General features: G+C 47.7%; 1 protein-coding gene across 5 annotated transcripts in view; it reads right to left on the minus strand.

The window, feature by feature from the left end:
* Nucleotides 1-24,983, minus strand: part of DENND4B (DENN domain containing 4B) — a 2,051,633-nt gene that overhangs the window by 898,678 nt on the left and 1,127,972 nt on the right. For all 5 annotated transcript variants that reach the window (XM_069651381.1, XM_069651348.1, XM_069651357.1 and 2 more), the window contains one exon: nucleotides 7,153-7,292. In XM_069651381.1, coding sequence (XP_069507482.1) covers nucleotides 7,153-7,292 — 140 coding nt within the window. The remainder of the gene's footprint in view (nucleotides 1-7,152; nucleotides 7,293-24,983) is intronic.

The following is a 24,983-nucleotide window of genomic DNA, read 5'->3' on the forward strand; positions in this document are numbered from 1 at the left end:
GTAAGAGCAGAGGGACTATCTAATTGCTCATTTACCTGTTGTGGTGTCTGAATAATTGTCTGCATTGTAGATGGCATATTATTAAATCTTATTTCTTCTATGGCAATCTTCATAGCCTTAATGTCTTCAACTAGTCCTGCCATACAGTCTGAAGAGTTACAAAAGGTCTTTAATTTAACGTCCGCCTGTACTGGTTCAATCCTTCCTACATATGTATCAGCCATACCGACCACAGAGCACTGAGTGCTTTTTTCATAACCCCTACTCATGATTTTTTGACTAGTGGGCAAGAAATTAGAAATTGGCTCTTTGGGTACTTGTATACTGGCATTACTACAAGTCTCCCTTGCTATTATAAAGCACTCAAGATGATTGATCTTTGTAAGAATATCATTAATTGAGCCTTCTATTTCACTTATCTCCAAGTGCGTGACATGTCCTTTATCCAACAAATCCAGTATACAAATTATTACTGGAAAGGTATAGGGTCTTTCTTCATCCGATGGAGATGATATATTGATGTTAGAAGCCACTCCCTGCAAGAGATTGTCATTAACTTCCACGTTTACGACTGGAGTGTAACTTGGGTATTCACCATTTTTCCATGCAATATATGCACTGTTCCTGTTACCATTTTTGCATTCAATGAAGTGTTTCGATTGTGAGCATCACAATGTATCATCCGGTCTACTCATATTGTTAGTGGAATCCTCCTTATCGCGTAGGTGCGGAATTAAGGGAGTTAAAAGGCCTATGGATAATCTCACTTGTTTGTCCAATTCGGCCATAGGATCATGTCCTATTTTGGATAATTCATTCAAAGATTCATTATTCATAAGTGATGCATTTTGTGATGGAGCATCGGGCAAAATCACGTCAACTATTTCCACTCCCTCGATGCATACCTATGAATCCTTGTCAAGAATCCCTTGGGATAGAGCTAGAAGTAAGTGCATTATTAGAGATATCAGTCAAAGGTAAATGCATCTGGCCAGTATGGAGGATAAAAGCACTTGGGCCTTCTGCTACTGAATCATTATTATTAATTGAGGCAGTTGCAGAAAGAGGAACAAATTGCACATGCTCGTAACTTACAATACAGCTGATGGCATTGCCTATGCTGGGATCTAGGTCCAGAGCCTTTATACCAGAATAGGTATTACTGCTTGGGCAGACCATAAGATTGATATTTTTGAATTTATCAGGCTGAGTTATGTCGGCACCGCGCCCACTCCGCAAGCCGCTTGCCATGTTCTTACACAAGGCAGGTTACCACCCAAAAAAAAAAACAACCCTCAACTCTGTTTAATTAAACAATACACTTGTCTGCAATCAAATCATAAACACCATGGATTGGGTGAGCGATATTAGAGAATCGATAATCCTACCTTACAACCGCGCACCCTCACACCCTAACAGCCAAACAGCACACTTGTCCACACTTGGGAGGGAAGCGCGGGATGCGTGTACACCCTACTAGAGGTAGGGCTTCCAGGTTCAAGGGGGTGGGGTTCCAGCATGCACAGAATCCAAGGAGTAAAGCACAAAGCACACGCAAGTGTTGCAAATAACGCTTGCTTGGTGGGCAGGAAATTTGAATATGTCAAGAGCCAAGCCCACACACACAGACAGTCGTAAGCACTACAACAATAATCTACCCAGATATTTACTTTGGCCTTTGTAGTCTGTGTCAATTTCAAAACTCCTTAGAAGAGTTTTGCATGAGAGGCAGCAGCAGCTCTTCCTCTCCTCCTTACAGCCTCTTCAGGAAGAACTTCAGTCCGGCAATAGGCAGGTCGACGTCCGTGGTCCTCAGCCAAACCGCACACTTGTCCACACCTGGGAAGTCTCTTGCTTTCGAGAAACTGACGTGTTCTATCAACAAAATAAAATTTCCTTATCAATCAACTTTTGGGTGACAGTGTCATGCCTGATCTCGCTCGGGCTCGGACCTCTCTTGCCGGATTTCTTTTCCCCTGGTTTCTCAATGTTCACTTTCACTGTGGGATTCTCTTCCTTTCTCCTTGCACTGCTTGTAGATCATTCGATTGTACAGGAATTTTGCTTGACCCTCTGTAAGACCACTTTGACCTATTCCGCTGGCCCTCCTACAGCCTTCTGGTACTTGTAGTTTCTCTCACCCACGTGGTGCTGCTTTTCCTCTGCAGCTGGTCTCTCCTTCACGCTTTCAAGAGTTCATTCAAAGTTCATTTGATTGCTCAGATAGAACATGGCTGTGGTGCTGTCTGTGAGCACCTGCACTGTTTAACCCTTGAGATGTTTCTGAAAGGCCTGAAGAGATTTGAGAACTGTGTCTTTGGGCAGTAGTGTGTGTCCACTGGCTGTGGGCTTGGTGGTGGAGGAATTGGGCCCCCCATCCGGTGAGTGAGGCGTCTGTAGTTAGGACCGCTTGTGCTGATGGAGTGCAAAAAGGTTTTCCTTTTAACAGGTTGTCTTTGCACCACCAGCGAAGAGCCTGAACTAGGGTAAGCGAAACAACCACTAGAACGCCCCACTGTCCTCTTGCCTGAGACCACCGTTTCGCTAACCATTCCTGCATTGGGCGCAGCCGCGCGTGTGGAACCAAGCGAATGCATGGAGTCATCATACCGAGCAAGCGCATCACTTTGCGTACAGTTATCTGGTGACCGACCGTATAGTGAGGTACCTGCTACAGCAAGTTCTGTACTCTCTCGTTTGAGGAGAGAGCCAGCTCTTCTTTTGTGTTTAGGACAGCCACTAGAAATTGTTTTCTAGACTTGATGATTTCTTCTCGTTGATGGAGAAACCCAAATTGAAGAGGTTTATTATCTTTTACATATTTCATTTGCTATTTGAAGAGTTTACCCAGTGATTAACCAGTCGTCCAGATAAGGGTATACTGGGATGGACATTCTGTGCAGGTGTGCTGACACTACTGCAAGCACCTTTGTGAATACTCTTGGTGCTGAGGAGATGTCGAATGGGAGTATTTTGAACTGGTAGTGTACTCACACCATCCTGAAACACAGCTATTTTCTGTGCACAGGGAGCATTGAAATTTTAAAGTATGCATCTTTCATGTCCAACGTCGCCATGTAGTCTCCATGTTTTAGGAGTAGAATCACCTCTTGGAGTGTGGTCATATCTAACTTTTTCGGGGTTTGATGAGTTGTTTGCAGGGCGCAGATCTAATAATGGGCGCATGGTATGGTCTTTCCTTGGCACAAGGAAGTACGTTGAATAAATACCCTTGTTTACCTTGTTTGCCTGGACGATCTCTATTGCATCCTTCTCGAGCAGCGCCTTTATTTCCTCCAGCAGTATGCTTTGTTCTTATGCTGTCATTTTTTTCTGTCTCGGCGTGCGGTAGGGTGGTTTTTTGTAGCAACTCGATACAATACCTGCCTGTCACGGTGGACAAGACCCATTTGCGGAGTCCCACAAGGCTCATGCACTTCCCCCACACTCTACAACCTATTCACTCTCCCCCTATTCAGCGACCTAGAAGAATTCGGCATAGCCTTCACCAACTATGCCGATGACACACAAATTCTCATTCCCCTAACAGGCAACTATGAACAAGACCTCAAAACCCTCCAAGACCTATATGCCCGCATCCAGGCTTGGATGGCGGCTAATGGCCTATGTCTAAATGGGGAAAAAACGGAAATACTACTGGTAGGCCCCAAAGAAGCCCTAAAAAGAGTTGGCAACACATACAGCTCCTTCATCATTGAAGACACAATCATTACAACCTCGGCCTCGGTGAAAACCCTAGGCGTCTACCTAGATTCCACCTTATCTATGGATAGGCAAGTCAACTCAATCTCATCAGCAGCTGCCTTCACCTCAAAAATCATAAAAGCTGTGAAACCCTACCTTTCACCAAAGAACTGCCTCCACATTGCCAGAACCACAATAGGTGCAAAACTAGACTATTGTAATGTTCTACTCCTTGGCACGTCCGTAAACAACATCAACCGACTGCAAATAGCACAAAACAATGCCCTCAGAGCTGCACTCAGCATTACTAGAAGATAGCACATCACTCAGGCAAGAAGAGACGCCCACTGGCTCCCAGTCAAAAAGCGTATAACATTCAAAGCCCTCACAATCACACACAGATGCCTCGCCCAAACTGCACCAGCTTACCTAGTAGAAAGAATACACCTAGCACCAACCCACAGACCAAAAAATCAACAAATATTCACAGCAACTTTCAGTCCTAGCCTTCCACAGAGCAAAAGCTGCCGGTACCAGCTTTGAAGTTCCATCCCCTAAAGCATGCAACTCGCTACCACCCTGTCTAAGAAGCGAAGAATCCCTCTCTTCGTTCAGAAAAACCCTGAAAACAAAGTTGTTTAACTAAATTGTTTTATTACCCTAAAACCATGGGACACCTGTTCGACAATGTTATGCATACCTGCTTTAACCAATGTTGCTAACATGTACTAAGTTGAATATTCTGTAAGGGCGCCACGATGCCTCTGGGCCGCTGGGCGCTCGATAAATCCAAATAAATAAATAAATAAATAAATAAATAGATAAATAAATTTGTCCAACGGTATCCCCTCCCATGCATGGGTGAAGTGAGAAATTCGGCCTCCTACTGGAGTGGCATGGGAGGGGACCTGAAACAGTATGTCATTGTTTGGGAGGGGTTGAGCCTCTACCAGGTGAGGTTCTGCCCCTTCCATCTGCCCCTTTTATTTCCTCTTTGAAAATTGGACGAGGAACCTTGGCCTTGTGACTGGCCCCAAGACGAGGACGGTCCCCCCTGAGTGTAGCCTGAGGAACGTGGCGCACCCTGGCCCCGAAATCTCCTAGTGTTTCGGGAGCCCTGTTGGTAATAGGGATTGTTTGTCAATTGTCCAAGTGATTGAAGATTATCATAGTCCTCCTTGGTACTCTTTAAGGCGTCTTCTACTGCCTTTCCGAATAACGCATTTGGCTCCAGTGGCATGTTTAAGAGGGTTGCCCGAGTCTCTAGCTTGAACCCTGACTGCCTAAGCCAGGCATGGCGCTTGATGAGCATTCCCTCTGCTATGATGCGTCCTGCATTATCTGCCACATCAAGGTTATTCTTTAGGATGCAGTTTGAGATCTGCTTGCCTTCTGAGATAGTCTTCAGTAATTGGGCCTTTAGTGGTTCTGGGACGGCTTCGATTTGGCGTTCCAGATCATTCCATTTGTGGCAGCCTTAACTAGCTAACAGCGTAGTTTTGCTAGCGATTCTGGTCTGGTATGTGTTAGGGAGAATTCTCTGTTTAGGCTGAATTTCCTAACCTAGTGAGTCCCCCAGCATCTTTGCTGGATTTTTGGGGTTTAATTTTTCTCCTGCCAAGAGTGAGACTCTTTTACCCTCACTCTTGGACATGATTTGAGTGTGTTCCTTTGACTCTAGATGTATTTAATGGGCTATGGGGTCTTTTACTCCATTGGGCTTCATGTGTTTTTGTGATGTGTGTTACACAGCACCCTCAGTGCAGTAACACAGGGGTGTCATAATGACCCCCCAGTATAGACTCCATACCCTGGGACTGACTACTGTCTCCCAGGGCATGTAAAGTCACCATTGACTTTACTAGTCTTGAATTCTGAACAGAACCAGTACCAACCATCATATTGTGGACGTACTGGCTGGGGCAATTTGTTTGCCCCGGGGTCTGTTAGTCGAGGGGGCACGTCTCCGTCCCCCCTGATCGAGTTTTGGCTGGTGGCAGTGGATACTACTTTTTATATTCAACCGCAAATATTTCTCTATGGGATTTTCCCATTGTTCGAGGCTACTATTTTTATTTATTTAATTACGATAGCCTCGAACATACCGCCGGTTTATTTAATTAATATGAATTCTCCGATTGGTATTTTTTGCCAAAACAGAGGTGCTATGCTGTGGCTCAAGGCAAGACTTTTTGCAGGGGGCGGCTGTGCTGATGCCCCTGGCTGGGAGGCATCTTTAAGAATTGTTAATTGGCGAGGGTGTCTGTCCATGAAGTCTAAGAAACAAGACATCCTCCATAAAATGTTATTGAATTGTTCAGGTGCATATTCGCATGAGGACAGGAAGCCTGATATGACAGGGGTGGCCTGGGGAAGAGAGGACAGCCTTGTGGTGCATAGCCTCTAAGAGAGTATCTAAGGGGGTGGAAAACCCGGTCTGTGTGTCTTTAGGGGCCAAGGGCGTCGGAAAATTTGACTTTTTCAGGGACCTCGCATTGAGCAGAGAAGCACTGATGTTTTTCTTAATGAGTCCCTGTGTTTTCTTGGGGGACGCCAAAATGTATTACGCTGCTTTTTTTGTTGGCATGCGAAAGGAGGGCCTTTTTATGTGCTGTGTCCGAACCATCTTTTGCTTTTGGGTAACTGTTGTGAGGTGAATGCGTGCGCGATGGCCCAGAGGACAGTGAAGAACCTGAGGCTTTAGCCCTGGACACCGCATGGGCCTCGACGCTCGACAGTACCGTCGAGAGTCGGCCGTGGAGTATGTTTTTAGTGTGTTTGTGCTTGAGTGCGCCTTGGCCGCCGGGTGTCTTCTCCATCACAGAACCGCCAGCCTCCTTCTGGAGTCTAGGGCCCACACCTGGTGTTCCGACGGACGCTGCTTGCCCTCAGCGTCACTCATGACCCGATACTGCCCTCGCTGGAGTCTTCCGTCACGTCGATGGAGACCTCAGCCTGCATGGCGTGAGCGGCCCAGCGTTTGGTCCGCCGATCCTTTAGGGTCTTAGGCCAAAAACGTTTACAGGATTTACAATCCTTTTCGGAGTGATCCCTCGGAAGACATTGATTGTACACTCGGAGCATGTCCTTCCACAGGAATTTTCGGTGGTGCGAGGGTCAAAATTGAAATGGAGTTTGGTCCATTATATCTAAAAAAAAGGGCAGATTGGCGAGGAAAGGGGAAGATGGAATAAGCATTCTCTAAAGAGGTCAGTATGAAGAACCTCCCCCCTCTCTCGATACTGTAATGGGCCGTAGCCCGAAGAGGCCCATGAAGGCTGCGTCTGGTCGTCGAACAGTCAGTGGTCGACGATGAGGGTGTTCGTCGGGAGCCGCCGAAAAGTCAAGCGGTCGTGCAGCAAGGTGAACAACAAAGGAAAGAATGTCTATAAGTACAACTGTAGCTAATCAAAGTCCATGTAAAATAAATGGCTGAACATCACTCACCTGTACAGCGCTGGTAACTCTGTACCATCAGGGCCCTGTGGTTCCTCAGGTGGCATGATAAAAACAGTGTGCTCGCTACGGTGGGACTCATCCAGCTCAATCAGGTGTACGTCCTCCATCTTTTCCAGGTCTACCTGAACCTGTGAAGGTGATAGATGAGAAAATATGAATTCATTTTTTAACACCAGTTGCCACGATGGATACCACAGAAAACATGGAAATGTTTCAACGTCTTTATTTTACAGTATCAGGATGCAGACTTTGAGGAATGTTTTTGGGCTGGGAAATAACACAAAATGTTGATTATAAGGTAACTGGTGTTTCTTCTTTCTGTCTAGAGAGGCATATTCTCTTTGAGGACCGTAGGACTGTAAGGATTCTCCCATGACCTGGACCGCTGCCTACTCCTTGGATCATTCAAATTAGGTCTTGAGGAGCTCTGGGTGAAGTGGAAGAGGAGGCCACGCTGTAGAAACAGAGAGAATGGACTTTCAACAGCATTACTATGCACGTGTCATGGGCTTCAACTGAAACATAGCGGAAGATGCAAGTGTGCAACTGATTTAGGCAGGGCAGGAGTTGTCTTGAGGGTCTTATTGGTGCACTTAGTCATAACAGTAGTTGATAAAACACAGCTAAGGAGTGGAGCAGAAAGGTTTCAGTGTAAAATGTATAGTTTATATAAAACAGTTAAGGTATACTGTTACGAGTCATCCAGGTACAAATTATATTTGTTTATTGCATAAAGAATACAGACTAGCATACTTAATCTGTCTTCCAAAACGAAAACTAGAACTAGAATGAAGGATCAATAAAGACTGCAGAAAAAAACTCAAACTTCTACAACATACCCGTTCATACAAAAAGGAATTACAAAAAGCAAAAAGAAAATATTACGACAACAGAATCCTCAAAGCACCAAAAGAACTGTTTAAAAAACAAACGAGATTGCCAGCGTGGTGGAGGTGCGTGGCGGCTGCTTTCACCCGTGCAGCCTGTGAAGTCCGTCTCTCTCGCCAGCCCCTCCGCCTTCCCGAGGCAGCCTGTCGTTTGTGCCGGGCGTTGGAGACCGGAGCCTGATTGAGGCTGTTGCGCTCCACGAGGCGAGCGGATCCCGGGCTCTGTGTTCCGTTCTACCTGGTGCAAGATTCTCCTGGGCCCCCCACGGCCCGGATAGCGCCTCGAGGCTGGAGCTGTCGAGCGGAGTGGTAGTCTGCACCCCAGTGCAGTAAAGGTTGGTGTATTGGGCTCCCTTCTGCTGCTCCACCCTCGTTGATTCTTCTCACCTGCATCCTCTGCGTTGCTGTTGGCTCCGGGGGCAGGAGGAGCCTGGACCTGTGGCGTCTGTTCCTCTAATCAAGTCCCCAGTCCAGTGGCTCATACCCATGGAGTGTCATTCTCTCTGCCCAGCCCTTGGTGGGCTCCTCATGTGGTGTGCCTGAAGACGTCCGTGTTCGTGCCCCTTCGTCAGAAGCTCTGGGCTCTGTGAATGCAGATTCTGAGCCCTGGTCCTCTCTCACTCTACAAAAGCGCGTTCTCCGCACGCCAATCCCGGACCTCAGAGAGAAGCTCTGTACCTGGATCATTGCTTGTGAGCATTGGGGGTGCCTCAGCATTATATTTCTCTCTGCCTCTACCGCTTTGTGTTTGCCCCTGGACTGGCCTTGCTGTTTGTTTTACTATTCTGGTCAGGGCCCCTAGCGCACTCCTTTCTACTCACTTGCCATTGGAGCTTGCCTGCATGTGATTGTGATCTGTAGGGAACTGTGTCCCGCTTGCTCGGGTGGGTCAGAGATCACCCTCCCTCTGGCATAACTGTCTATAGCCATCCCGAATCTTCTTATTGTACCTCAGAGCAGCCAGATTGGAGACCTCCTGCTGGTGCTTGACCCGAGTCATTCCAGTGTTAACCGAATTTGTGAAGAAAGGGGAGTGAGCACCTTGCATTGAGACTTCCAGAGCAGGGGTCTGTCTGTACAGCTCGGAGAACCCTAAACCATCTAAGACCTTGGCATCCTAATTGCGCTGTGGTGACGTGATTCATGTGGCCTGCCCTACCTTTACAGCCGGATTTCCACCTTATCCACCCCAGCCTCCGCTTGAATCTACTGCAGAGTCTTCTTACGGTGCCTACTTTGTTAATAAAGCAGCCTCTGAACTGAAAGAAGATCTTCGTGGGCGGCAGGCTCAGGTCCCTAACCCATATCCGAGGGCCGGGTGAGTCTGGGCTTCCTGCCCCCCTCTCCCAAACCGCTGGCGCTCCGGGCGGACCCGTCGAGCGCTAGCAGACAGTGGGACTTCCGTGGGGGTGATTTCCAGCGGCTAAGCAACATCATGGACAAGTGGTAAGACGCGCTCTGCGAGGGTTTGGCCGCGCTTCAGTGGCCGTTGCGGCAAAACTACACACCCACATAAAATCACCGAAATAGTGCCTCAAAGCCAGCGTTAGCACACTGAATCTCAGACCTACAGCGAGAGAACCTGGGTCGGGCAGGCAGATTGCCCCCAATGGAGCAGTAGTCACTTGGCGCAGTTGCCTGGTGGTTCTTGCGTGTCCCTTCTACCCACGAGTCTAGCAGGAAATTGGCAGCAACATCACAAACCGACCCTGGGGTGGGTCTCAGTGCGTGGGCTCCTCCACCCCTGTCGTCTACCGTGTGCGAGTGGTCTGTATGCACAGAGGGAGAGTAGCCCCCTAGAAGGATTGCGGTCCACACATGAGGTGGGTGAGCTGGGTCAAATGCACCCTCTGATACCTTCACAGGCTCAGTAATGAGATAAACCTGGAACCCTGCTACGTAACAGACACGCACAGTAAGCTGTCGTACGGAGGACACGAGTCATAACGCTCCTCCGAAGCCACCACAAGACCTGTAAGCAAACGCAACCTCAAGGCACTCCGACGACCCAGAGAAGGCAACAAAACAAAAGACCACAAGGACAACCAGGAAGCATGTTACGGACCTACGAGCTCTAAGCAGTGAAGGAAGCTTATGCTTAGGTCAAGGAGTCCTCTTCTCGGCTTCTGAGTAGCACGGTCTGCTCCCGAAGGAGCAGCTCTGATGCCAGGGTTTAGGGGAAGGACTGGTCAGTCAAAACCAAGACCCCAGGCCAAAACTCAAGTGGGCCAAATTGAAAAGTGCTGGGGTCAGATTCAACGAGCGGAGAATTATTCACCCCCTCTACCGGTTGCATCCTACCTACGCAGTAGAAACACTACCACCCACAATGGCGTCAGATAAAGAGGAACTCCTGAGCTGTCTGAAGGGGATGGAAGCCCGACTCACGAACTCGTTCCACAACCAGCTGGAACAGATGAAGGAAGAACTGAAATCTTCCCTCCAGGAAGTAAGCAGAGAAATGACGGACCTGGAAAACAGAATAGATATAGTCGAAAATGGCTTATCAACTGTGGACGAAGATACTAACCAGAACAGTGTCCTCGTGGAACAGTTGGCCAGCGGAACAACCAATTTGGAACTACAAGCAGAAGATCTTGAAAACCGCTCAAGATCCAACATCAGGGTCAAAGGCCTCACTGAAATGATCCAGGATCGTGACCTTAAAGATACAATGCAACTATGTTTCAGTAGTCTGCTGCCGGAAACTCAATCAGACCAAATTGGCTTTGATCGTATACACCGAGTCGGCCAAAAACGGAATGACCCTGGAGCAAGACCCAGAGATGTTCTAAATGCAGTAACGTCCTACTGTCAGAAAGAAGAAATACTGAGAGCAGCAAGATTCCACAATGACCTCACAATCAATGGCTCTCACATTCAACTGTACCAGGACCTGACATTGAGCACGCTGCGCAAAAGAAGAATGATGCAGCCAATTACAAAAGCACTACAAGCAAAACAGATACGATATAGATGGACACACCCTTTCGGCCTCTCATTTGTGTGGGAAGGCAAACAGCAGAAGATTACTACTTGTGAGGAGGGCTGTGCAATCCTGCAGCTAGAAGTAGTCCAGGAACGTCCGATTTGCCCAAACCCGTTCTAATCCCCCAGACACTGCGGGTAAACCGTGGGAATGGTCAATTGAGAAAAAGCGTAAGTCAAAGAAAACAGAGAAGCCCAAAGTCCAGCAACAGAGCCAGAAATATCAAGACACGGAAGGACGCTCGGAGAAGCAGCTAACCAAAGAATGTACAGCAGTAGAACAATGATAGAGAACTACAATGCATCGAAACATATAAAACCTACACGGAGGAGAAAGAACAGCACATCCAGAAGGTGGGAGCTGAGAGGGAGAACTGGAGGGCGGGGAGAAGAGCAAAATGAATCAAGAGCCACATCAACAGTGCAAGCTCGAGTCCTAGGGTACCAAAAGGTAAACGTGAAAGGCACGGGCAAAACTCCATCCCAGCTTGCAACAGCGCAACCTCTTCTATACCAAAATGTCAAGGGTTACATCTCTGAACGTATAGGGCCTGAACTCACCAATAAAACAACGGGCTAAATTAGACAGGCTGAAAACAATGCAGACGGCGATTGGGCTCCTGCAGGAGACACCTCCTCCCTAAAGACGAGAAGCGCATGACCAATCGGAATTTTCCACAACAATTTTTTGCTTCAAGCGGAGAGACAAAAAGGGGAGTAGCTATACTAATTGGGAGGGCCCTAGACTTAAAAAAACTACAAACTCGTAAAGACAAAGAGGGCAGATACTTGGGGCTCAAAGGGCTGATAAAAGCTAAATTGTACACAATTATAACAATTTACGCTCCAAATAGTCGGCAAGATGTGTTCATAACGGATTTGCTAGGCAGACTTGGCAGCTGGTGCGAGGGCCAACTGATAGGCGGGGACTTGAACTGCGTCATGGACCGATGCTGGATAAGACACTCCCCCCAACAACTACTGATCAGAAAAACAGACAAGCCCTTGGCCGATTCTACTGAGAATTAGGAGTGATTGAAATCTGGCGATTCTTCCATGGAGACCAGAGAGAGCACGCCCACTACTCAGCCGTCCACCTCGGATACTCCAGGATAGACATGATCTTAGTATCCACATCGTTAGTTCCGCAAATAACGGAAGTAGAAATAGGGGTGGAATATCACTCAGACCATGCACCAGCGATGGTGGGTGTGGATTGGGGGGTGGAAGGGAACAGAGTAAAACCACCCTGGAGACTAAACGAAATCCTCCTAAAGGACATAGCACTAAGAGCCCATATGGAGACCGCCATCAACAACTACTTCAAAGAAAACTATAACGGAGAAACGGCCTGGGGGGTAATATGGGACGCAGGAAAGTCAGTGATCAGAGGAGAATTCATGTCACAAGCAGCGGCATACCACCGTGAAAGAGCAATAGTGACAAACCAACTAGAAAAAGAGGTGCAAGCTGCAGAAGTCCAACACAAAGCTCGGGCTCGAGGAAAACCTTAAGAGCGCTTAGGAAAATCAGAGCTCAACTGGAGAATCACACAGCGACCGGATTGCCCAGTCGCTGCTAAAAACAAAACAATCCTATTATATTCATGGGGGCAAGGCCAATCGATTTCTGGCAGTGAAACTAAGAAAGCAAAAAACCGGAATTACATAGTGCAGCTGAATGACTCCCATGGGAAACTCCACACAGCAGAGCCAGACAAAAAGGAAATAATGAAACTATTTCATGTGGAATTATTAAATAGCGAAAATCTAGACTCAGAACGCCAACTCGCCTATATCAATACTCTCCAGCTGCCCCAAATTGCAGAGAAAGACAGAACCAAGCTTGGGAATCCAATAACGGCACAAGAAATCAGCGATGCCATCACAGCACTAGCAGCAAATAAGACTCGGGGCCCAGACGGTTTTGGCAACGGCTATTACAAGACATTCCGCACACAATTGCTGGGTCTATTGACAAAACTATCCAATACAATTAGAGAAGAGGGGAAAGTCACGCAGGATATGGGGAAGCCCATAACTATTCTACCTCTAAAGCCAGGCAAAGACCCCAAAAACTGTGCAAGCCATCGGCCTATAGCATTGCTGAACACAGATGCAAAAATCTATACGAAAATCTTAGCAACTTGCCTAATGGAAATTCTAGCAAGCATAATTCATGATGACCAAGCAGGGTTCATCACTGATCGGCGCACGCAAGACAACGTCAGAAGGGCAGTAGACGTCATAGATGCTGGGCGATGTACACATCAGTCATTTGCTGTAGCAGCTCTGGACGCCACCAGGGCCTTCGACAGCATGGACTGGGGCTATCTGAGACTGATTTTAGAGCGCTTTGGCTGTGGTACAGAATTTACAAAAATGGTGCTCGCCAATTACCAACACCCATCGACAAGCTTCAGGATCAATGGTCAGGGTACGGAATTCGTGGAGATTGGAAGGGGCACACGACAGGGCTGCCCTCTCTCCACTCTGGTTTTCGCGATGGAATGGAACCATGTGCAATGCAGATCCGCCAGGATGTCAGAATCAAAGGAGTTACAATAGGTCAGGAAACCCACAAAATAGCCCTGTATGCGGATGACATCATACTCTTCATGGGAGACCCAAAAAATACAATGCCCAGAGCTATGGCCCAGCTGTAGGAATTCAGACAGGTCTCAGGGTTTTCCATAAATTTCTCCAAATCAAAAGCTACGAACATAACAGCAAGGAGAGAAGATATCGTGACATTGGAGAGGACATTCCCGATGTGCTGGGTGGAAAGAAAACTGGAATACTTATTCACCTTTCCAGAGAACCACACAAACTATATCAGACAAACATAATCCCGCTGTGGAAACAACTACAGGAAGACATGCGCAGATGGGACTCCCAGGAGCTGTCCTGGTTTGCCCGCATCACAGCGGTCAAAATGACCATTCTCCCCCGTCTCCTCTATGTAGTAAACTCACTGTCAGTGCCAATACCGCCTGCCAAGACCCGAGAGCTGCAAAACGCGGTACTCAAATTTATATGGCATAATAAGAAACCCAGGATCCAGAAACGAATCCTAATGCGCTCCCCTCTCCTGGGCAGTCTGGCAGTTCCACAAATGGACAGATACATTTTGGCTACACAATTAGCACCAATGTTGAGGTGGGTAAAACCAGAGGATCATAAAGTATGGTGTAGAATTGAACAAACAGCTTCAACGGCTCCCCTAATAGCCCTTCTGAGCCTGAGAAAAGAAAACCGAAACAACAGAGAAGCCTTACTGGAAATGACGAAATGGTCTCTCCTAAATTGGGATAAAGCCCGGAAAAAAACGCATTCCGAGTGGATTGGGACCATATACGCCACTGATGGGCAATCCAGATTTCACACCGGGTCTTCGGTGAGGATGTTGGGCGGGTTGATGAGGGGCAGAAACCTTGCATCTGAAAGACATGTACAAAGACGGTTCTCCATTGCTCTTCACAGATTGCCAGTTGAAATTCAATATAGGGGAAAATGAACTCTATAGATATGCGCAAATTAGGCACTGGATTACCCACCCAATGGTGAAAAAGGCGGGCATGAGAACTCCATCAGGCCTAGAACTGTCGCTTCAGGAAGGCAACATGGCGAAGGGGGTCTCCAGACTCTACAAACTCTTCAACAACCAACCAACTGACCATCTTGCATACGAAATGAACTGGGAAAGAGACATGCAAGAGTCACTAACAGAGGAGGAATGGTACCAAATATGGACACGTGCACACAGCACTTCCAGATGCACCACAATAAAAGAATCCGCGTACAAACTGTGCCTCAGATGGTATATGTCCCGGAACCGCATTCACAAAATTTCAAAGTCATACTCACCAAACTGCTGGAGGAACTGCGGTGAGAAGGGAGACATGTTTCATATGTGGTGGACGTGTCCTAAAGCAGTTGCCTACTGAAAGGAAATACTAAGCTACATAAAAGGCATTTCAGGGGTTGATCTGCCAAGATCCCCGAAGACAATTCTTTTAGGAGTCCCTATAGAAGGGAAATATGCAATGTCAGGAGCGACAGCTAAACTTATCACCCATCTACTATCAGCAGCCAGAATGACTCTTGCACAAAATTGGAAAAGCAAAGAAAGCCCAATCTCAGCATGCTGGTTGGTTAAGATCTGTTGTGTGATATGCGCCATCAGTACTGGTAAATACCCAAGATTCCTAACTATCTGGAATCCATTCCATGAACATGTAAGGGACAGAGTGTCAGGGATGGCACTCTATTAAGAGTGGCACAGGACACCCAAAAAGGGTTTGGGTGGTTGTGCCTAAATAAAGTGGACAGAGAAGCACACACACAGCTGAAAGGAAAGAGAACGAAGAGTAGGCAAGAGTAGCAAGGAAAGGTACAGAATGAATTCCCTCTTGGGGTGTATGCAGATATAGGAAAAGAGTATTCCACGAACCTTAGGAAATACTCAAGCCTTCTGCACAGTTTGCTATAACAGAGGCCCACGCTGTTTGCTCATGACTTGGAACAGCAGCTATGGGTGTCTGTAATGTAGAAACGAGACAAGGGAAGGGGCAGAGGTTGACTGATGGGAACCAACAGACAAGCTCTGTACAAAAGGGTCTACAAACAGGACAAGAGAAGATACTTACAGACAAATCCAGGAAAAGGAGGTTGATAGCAAACTAGCAGAAGGAAATGAAGGGAAAGTCGTGTAACAGGATAGGATAGCAGAGGACAGTAAGGAACAAGGTTGAGAGCTCAGAGGAGCAGGAAAGCAATGAGCAAGCCCACAGGAGTAGGGCTGTAAGGTAGAGAGCCCAGAGGGAAAGGGCTTAGGGCAGCAGAGTAAAGCAAGCTGCACGGCAAGGAACCCAGAAGGGCCGGGCAGCAAGGAGTGAGCCCTGAGGGGCAGGGCCGCTGACCGTAGAAGGTAGCAGAGGACTGTAGAGGGCTGCTAGGCCGAGAACCCAGCGGAAAAAGGTAGGTAGTAAGCAGCGGAGCGTGATCAGCTGCAAAGTAGGAAGCCCAGAGGACAAGGGCTGTAGGAGCCGGAGTGAGGCAGGCTGCAGAGCAGGGAGCCCAGAGGATAAGGGCTGAGACTGGAAAGCAGCAGAGCGTGATCAGCTGCAATGTAGAAAGCCCGGTAGGGCAAGGGCGGAGGCTGGAAGGCAGCAGAGCGTGATCGGCTGCAATGTGGAGAGCCCGGCAGGGCAAGGGCGGAGGCTGGAAGGCAGCAGAGCGTGATCAGCTGCAATGTAGAAAGCCCGGTAGGACAAGGGCGGAGGCTGGAAGGCAGCAGAGCGTGATCGGCTGCAATGTGGAGAGCCCGGCAGGGCAAGGGCGGAGGCTGGAAGGCAGCAGAGCGTGATCAGCTGCAATGTAGAAAGCCCGGTAGGGCAAGGGCGGAGGCTGGAAGGCAGCAGAGCGTGATCGGCTGCAATGTGGAGAGCCCGGCAGGGCAAGGGCGGAGGCTGGAAGGCAGCAGAGCGTGATCAGCTGCAATGTAGAAAGCCCGGTAGGGCAAGGGCGGAGGCTGGAAGGCAGCAGAGCGTGATCGGCTGCAATGTGGAGAGCCCGGAGGAGCAGGGCTGTGAGGAAGAGAGCCTGGAAGGCTATGGCTGTAGGCAGCGAAGACACAGGCTGCAAGGCAGGAAGCCCAGAGGAGCTGGACTGAGGCAGGGAGCCCAGAAGGCTAGGGCTGTAGGCAGCAGGGTGTAGCAAGCTGCAAGGCAGGGTCCAAGCAGGAGTGATGGTAAACGGCATACAAAGATCCGTAGAAAGACACGAAAGGTGGAGGAAGGTCTCTCAATGCAAGAGCCTGAGCCACTGCAGGCAGCAGCCTTTTATACTGCCTAGCCCAGCACAGAGGTAGGCTAATTGGTTGCACCTGGCTAAGCACACCTGCAGACAATCGGCCACCTCCCTCTCTGTTCCTGAGTTGGTGGAAGCAGAGCCAATCCCTAGGGCTTCTGGGGGGTGTAGTTCCTTTGATGACCAATAGGAACAGCCAGGAATCGATGCTTATAGCCAAGTGCATTGTGGTATGCGTAGTTTGTTGGAAAAAATAATAAAGCATCAAAGTCTCGTAAATGGGAAATAAAATCTCCAAAGTAAATATAGATTGATCCAAGAGTCTGTTGTAAATAAATGATAAACAAATAGTCCATATTGAGCGCAAATGGATGCGCCCATGGCGCAGGCATGACAGTATGCCCCTCTCCAGGCCCCTCTCCAGGCTCCCTGAAGACCGACCTACAAGAAGAATGTCTGTCACACCGTACAAGAGTCTTAATCCAAAAAGGCACATCATGAAGCACCAGAAACGGTTTAAGGTTGCAAGGTGAGAGTCTTGAATGACGGAGACAGTACAAATGTTCTGAACTTTAGATGTAGAAATCAGAAAAGACGAAGTCTTTGGAACACAAACCCCAACTGTGTGTGCATGAAGAGAGGAACTGCGAAAAACTGCTGCAGGCTCCATGATAGATTTTGCTTTGACGGGCAACAGTATGATGCTGGAAGGTGGAGACATAGGTACAGCAGAGTTGGTAGCTTTAGGAAGGTTTTCCAAGACATCCGGAGCAGCCATGACAACGTTAGGGTTAGCCGCAGAGAGTTCAGGAGTCACAGCGGCGGTTTCCCCATGATTAGTAGACAGTTCAGAGGTTACAGCAGCAGTGAGATCTTGAACGGCTGTAGAGAGTATCGAGGCTGTAGCAACTGGCTGTGTGGGTGCCATGAGAGAACCAGCAGGCTGGAACGCACCTGAGACTGGTAGAGTAGAGTCTGGCAGTCTTAGTGCTATAGATACACCAGCAGGAACAACTGGAGCAGTAGTCATAACAGGGAAACCCTTCGCTGACTTTGCAACAGTTAGCATGGTGGATGTAGGATCAGGAAGAGAAGGTGCTGCGGGATCAGGTTGTGTAGCAGAGGATTCTGCTGCAGCTAGCACAGCTGCGAAGGAAGTAGAAATCTGGGCATCGGGAGCATCAGAATTAGCAGTAGCTTCAGGAATCACAGTAGCTATAGCAACCTCAAGATTTGCAGCAGGGACTTCAGGAGACTCAAATGTGGCAGGGAGTTTAGGAGCCACAGCATCAGGAAGATCATGAATTGCAGTTGGAAGTACAGGTGCTGTAGCAGCTACAGACAGTTCAGGTGTTGCAACCACTTGTAGATCGGGTACCACAACCACTGGCGATTCAGGGGGTATCGAAGAAACTGGAGATGTTGATTGCTCAGGAGTGTTGTCTGATAGCACAGCCACACTTTGGCAAGCCCCGCTTGCCAACTCAGCATGCTCGGTGTGAACTGCGCCAGTCTCCTCAGCTGACGTTGTCATTCCAGAAGAGGTTGTAAGTGTGAGTACTGGACAATAGGCAAGGGTGAGGGCGGAACCATCCTTTGACTCAGAGGGATTTCCAATCAGAAGACCACCCTTGTTTTGTGGTGTAATGGCTGTGTGAGTGATTTGACCCACCGGAGGAGTTAATTCTTTTCTGTCAGTACAACAACCTGAGTTTCTGTGGCTGGAAGGTGAAAGAGCTGTGTCAGTCTTTAGAAGGGATACATATGCTATATTTAGGTCTTCCATCTGCTTGGTATAAGTCTGTATACTTTTCTGCGTGGCAATTCCAGGCCTTATCATGTCGATCTCTAAAGATAAGATGTCAGGTGTTGGACATAGTGTCAGATGGTCTGGTGACTTGTGTCCCTTCATAAAATTCTTATAATGCAAATAAACAAAGTCATCATAGAGGTCTTCGGTCTTTCTTTTAAGGCGTAGGAGTTGTTCGTGTAGCAGGTAAGTATCATTAGTTTGATCTAAAGCTTCCGAAGCTGGTGTGGCAGAAAATTCGGTTGTAGCAATGGGAAGACTGACCTTAGGGTTATTGTGGTTAGTAGATACTGTGGAAGCATTAAGACAACCGATGGTTAATATAGGTCTTTTGTACCCAGGACCAGATGCACAAACCTCAGGATAATGACTGCCTTGTCCTGTCAAATAAGGGTTTCCAGCATTCTGGGGAGCTTGCCAAGCTGATCTTGCGCATATCACTCTGGCAACAGCGTATTCTGGATTAGAGTCTCCCACAATGAGTGCTATATCCTTGGCTGTTGCGGTGTTAGAAGGCTTGTCAGAAGACGCAGGAGTGTTTTTCACTGTTTGGTTTAACAAGATCTGTAAGAATTCATTATCTTGCTGTAGCTCTGCAACAGATAAGGACTGCTGGTCATAGTCGCAAATGTCATAATAATTGTACATGGAAGAAGGGTCAGCTAGCCAGTGAGTATAGTACCGTGCTTGTAAATCTTTGTTTACTAAGGCGAGACTGTCCTTTAGACTAAGATCCTTGTTTGCTGTCTTTAGGGAAACCATAGGTTTATGCAAAGGTTTCTTAACCCGAAAGGAAAGCATCTTTGGTCTGTGTGTGCCTTTCCGGCCTATGGAACAAGACATTTTTTTGGCTCTTGCATTCTGTCAGGGATGGCACTCTATTAAGAGTGGCACAGGACACCCAAAAAGGGTTTGGGTGGTTGTGCCTAAATAAAGTGGACAGAGAAGCACACACACAGCTGAAAGGAAAGAGAATGAAGAGTAGGCAAGAGTAGCAAGGAAAGGTACAGAATGAATTCCCTCTTGGGGTGTATGCAGATATAGGAAAAGAGTATTCCACGAACCTTAGGAAATACTCAAGCCTTCTGCACAGTTTGCTATAACAGAGGCCCACGCTGTTTGCTCATGACTTGGAACAGCAGCTATGGGTGTCTGTAATGTAGAAACGAGACAAGGGAAGGGGCAGAGGTTGACTGATGGGAACCAACAGACAAGCTCTGTACAAAAGGGTCTACAAACAGGACAAGAGAAGATACTTAAAGACAAATCCAGGAAAAGGAGGTTGATAGCAAACTAGCAGAAGGAAATGAAGGGAAAGTCGTGTAACAGGATAGGATAGCAGAGGACAGTAAGGAACAAGGTTCAGAGCTCAGAGGAGCAGGAAAGCAATGAGCAAGCCCACAGGAGTAGGGCTGTAAGGTAGAGAGCCCAGAGGGAAAGGGCTTAGGGCAGTAGAGTAAAGCAAGCTGCACGGCAAGGAACCCAGAAGGGCCGGGCAGCAAGGAGTGAGCCCTGAGGGGCAGGGCCGCTGACCGTAGAAGGTAGCAGAGGACTGTAGAGGGCTGCTAGGCCGAGAACCCAGCGGAAAAAGGTAGGTAGTAAGCAGCGGAGCGTGATCAGCTGCAAAGTAGGAAGCCCAGAGGACAAGGGCTGTAGGCAGCCGGAGTGAGGCAGGCTGCAGAGCAGGGAGCCCAGAGGACAAGGGCTGAGACTGGAAAGCAGCAGAGCGTGATCAGCTGCAATGTAGAAAGCCCGGTAGGGCAAGGGCTGGAAGGCAGCAGAGCGTGATCGGCTGCAATGTGGAGAGCCCGGCAGGGCAAGGGCGGAGGCTGGAAGGCAGCAGAGCGTGATCAGCTGCAATGTAGAAAGCCCGGTAGGGCAAGGGCGGAGGCTGGAAGGCAGCAGAGCGTGATCGGCTGCAATGTGGAGAGCCCGGCAGGGCAAGGGCGGAGGCTGGAAGGCAGCAGAGCGTGATCAGCTGCAATGTAGAAAGCCCGGTAGGACAAGGGCGGAGGCTGGAAGGCAGCAATGTGGAGAGCCCGGCAGGGCAAGGGCGGAGGCTGGAAGGCAGCAGAGCGTGATCAGCTGCAATGTAGAAAGCCCGGTAGGGCAAGGGCGGAGGCTGGAAGGCAGCAGAGCGTGATCGGCTGCAATGTGGAGAGGCCAGAGGAGCAGGGCTGTGAGGAAGAGAGCCTGGAAGGCTATGGCTGTAGGCAGCGAAGAGTAACAGGCTGCAAGGCAGGAAGCCCAGAGGAGCTGGACTGAGGCAGGGAGCCCAGAAGGCTAGGGTGTAGCAAGCTGCAAGGCAGGGACCAAGCAGGAGTGATGGTAAACAGCATACAAAGATCCGTAGAAAGACACGAAAGGTGGAGGAAGGTCTCTCAATGCAAGAGGCTCAGCCACTGCAGGCAGCAGCCTTTTATACTGCGTAGCCCAGCACAGAGGTAGGCTAATTGGTTGCACCTGGCTAAGCACACCTGCAGACAATCGGCCACCTCCCTCTCTGTTCCTGAGTTGGTGGAAGCAGAGCCAATCCCTAGGGCTTCTGGGGGGTGTAGTTCCTTTGATGACCAATAGGAACAGCCAGGAATCGATGCTTATAGCCAAGTGCATTGTGGTATGCGTAGTTTGTTGGAAAAAATAATAAAGCACCAAAGTCTCGCAAATGGGAAATAAAGTCTCCAAAGTAAATATAGATTGATCCAAGAGTCTGTTGTAAATAAATGATAAACAAATAGTCCATATTGAGCGCAAATGGATGCGCCCATGGCGCAGGCATGACACAGAGAAGCCTTTTTCTTCAAACCCTTCTTGCTCCAGAACGCACATGTAACCTGAACTCCCCCAAACACAAAGACAATGAGACGCTAATGTTAAGGGGCGGAAGACAATTCTAAATAGTCTGGACTCTAAAGTGTAAAATAGTGCTTAAAGTTGGGGGGGAAGAGATTCATAGAGGGAGTGGGGGTTAAAATAAAAAAAAAGGAGAGGGTGAGTAGGGGAGGGGGGAGGAGGGAGGGAGGGAATGGAAAACCGAAAATCTTTGGAGGTAATGCAAATTCTAACGAACTGTAAAACATGAACATAAGTAAAATGCAGAACCTAAGAGATTAATGTTGTCAAATGCTATGTTGTAATCCCTTATATGCCTTCGAACCAAAAATAAACATGGTTTAAAAAATTTAAAAAAATTAAAAAAAATAAAAACCCACCCGGCTGCAACAAAACTCCAATGCCATCGAAGAAATTATGCAATGACCTTGCAGACCACTTCAAAAATAAAATCATGACCATCCAACAGACCATAAAAAACAGACCATGCAACCACTACACTGAAGACACTTACCGATGCAAGGAACGGCAGAACAAACTCCGAAACTTCCCACACATCAGTGGAGACTTTCATCAAACTCATAAACCAAAGCAACAAATCTGGCTCACCCGCGCATCCCTGCCCCCCTGACATCTACAAATCAATCCTTGCAAAAGGAACACCAATGGAATACTACAGGAACGTCCTCAACCAATCAATCTCAACAGGAAGAGTGCCTCAAGCCTTTAAATCAGCATACATCAAAACACTCCTCAAGGACACAACAGGAAACGTAGACTACCTTTCCAACTACAGACCCATCTCCAACATCCCCTACCCAGCGAAACTCCTGGAAACGCACATATACAGAACAACCCAAGACTTCATAGAAGAACATCACCTATTAAACCAGACACAATTAGGCTTCAGACCAATGAAAGGAACAGAAACCGCACTTATTTCATCTGGGATGACCTAAAGGCGAAGGCAGACACAAACAACAGCATCGCTCTGATACTTCTAGACCTCTCTGCAGCATTAGACACAGTCAACCACAACATCCTTATCATGAGACTGGAAGAATTCGGAATCACAGACAACGCCTTACTTTGGGTCAGATCCTTCCTAACAAATAGAACAGAAACAATATGGATGAAACCTTACAAATCAAGCCCTCGAGAATCATCATGCGGAGACCCACAAGGATCATCCTTCTCGCCACTTCTATTCAACATCTACCTGTCACAGCTAATTAACATCATCGAAAGACATGGCCTCACCTGCTACAACTACGCTGACGACACACAAATAATCTACAAAATACAAGAAGACAACGTAACACTAGAGAACTGCCTTCGTGAAATATACAACTGGATGAACTTAAACTACCTCAAACTCAACCCAGGCAAAACATAAATAATGATCATCACAAAAAACAGAGAAGACAATCTCTACATCTGATGGCCAACTGAACTTGGGAGTCCTGATGGACAACAAACTCACTCTAGAGCCACAAGTAAACGCCCTAATCAAGAAATCCATCTTTCTCCTGCGATCGGTTAAAAGGATCCTACCATTCCTCTCCTTCACCAACAAAACAACTGCCGTCATCACCCTGGTCATGTCCAGACTAGACTATGCCAACAGCCTATATCTGGGCCTGCCTGAACGACTCCTAAATAAACAACGCATACAAAATGCGGCGGCCAGACTACTCCTTCAACTACCTCAAAGAGAACACATGACACTAGTGCTGAAAATGCTAAACTGGCTACCCATCAAACAGCGAATCAAGTACAAATCAATGTGCATAACCCACATAGCAATCCACGATCAAGGTGCAGAGTTCATCAGAAGAAAACTGACGTTTGGAACCCAAATCATACAACAAGAGAAAACTCGGAGGATCCTCTTTTTCTCACCTCGCCCCAAAAACTTGGAACCAACTACCAAAGAACATAAGGAATACAAGAGATCACCTACAATTCAGGAAACTCCTCAAATCATGGCTCTTCACCCCATAACCAGAAAGAATGCCCATAAAGACATACACTGAGGAACTAGGCAGAGAGAAAAGCCTACCCTGACTCCCTAAATCAACCCTTATCAATAAGGATATATGGACATGTAACATATCTACTTATCAATTAAAACAATCCTCACCAAGTATAACTAGACCCAGCATTTCAATTGGAAGGGAGGGCAGGGTATCTCCCAGCAATGGCACCTGGCATCCTCGGAGGCAGAGGCAGCAATGGAACATAGACAGTAATGCATAGGAAAGAATGGGGAGAGATAATATAACTCCACCACCTAAGCAGGACTTATGCCCGCAACTCGAGGTGCACCAAGCTCAACAGCTTAGCTGGGGGCCAACCTCTTCCCCGGCCCTGAAACTACACAGTCAGGAAAGGGAAGAGAAGTTTATACCACCCATGGACTACCAACAGTAAATAGATAGAAAGAAGGTGGGTAATGATAATAAAACCCCACTGTCGTTCTAGGGACAATGCTCACCGAACCTGGGGTACTATGCCAATTTATCTGCTGAAATAGCCACAGTATCACAACAGAAACTAGACAATCATTATACCCACAGAGAGAATATGCCAACCCACTTTGACTACCTGATACATAAACTAAACTACAGGGATTATGAGACATATAATCTACTAACCAAAACCTCTAATTTCTGCTTACTCAATTCACACAAAACCAACACAACCACCTCTCTCATAGCAAACCGCACGGACGTCACCACTCCGCAACAACACACTACTAACACAAAGCGCCTTGGATTAAGGCGCTATATAAAACAATAAAAATACAAAATACAAATACATAGATCGCAACAACAGCACCCGAGGTCCTGCTTCGATCCTATTTGCACACCCAAGCTCAGCGCACGGTGAAAACCGAACTGAAGCTGCCAACAGTACACCATCTCTCACTTTCCTATGCCCTCTTTACCCACTAACCACCCCGTCGCCCTTCCTTTACAGATCCGCCTGAGCGCCTGGAGACCAACTCTGTTGGTGACAGTGCGCTATATAAATAACTTTAACATTAACATTCTATGGAGATTGTCTCACCTCCACAACCCAGGTGTGGCCTAAGAGAAGTAAGACCTACACCTATACGCAAGAGTGTGAAATTAAAACTGTGAAGAAAGTGCTTGAGTAGGAGAGTGAAACTGAAGCAGAAAAGATGATGCAGTTTACCAGAGCAAGATGCTGCCGGAAAATATTGTTTGCCGCTCCAAACAAGAGACAAAGCAGAAAAGCTTGACGCACTGCTAGGGGGGGAGGGGGGATTCAAGTGAGATGAAGCAAGACTAATACAGCAAATACTCCTGTGAGCATTTTAGCCGGAAGCGGTGTCACAGAGGCACCTGATATGTTGCTGGTAATATAAGTAAAATGTTTCAACCCATTGAACCTGGTATGGAACAAGCCATGTTAACGAGCCGGATACTCTGCTGAAGCTTTAAGTCAGTTACCTCCAGGCCCATG

This window comes from Ambystoma mexicanum, chromosome 1p (genome assembly GCF_040938575.1).
Source record: "Ambystoma mexicanum isolate Mex_15411 chromosome 1p, UKY_AmexF1_1, whole genome shotgun sequence".
NCBI classification, from domain to species: domain Eukaryota; kingdom Metazoa; phylum Chordata; class Amphibia; order Caudata; family Ambystomatidae; genus Ambystoma; species Ambystoma mexicanum.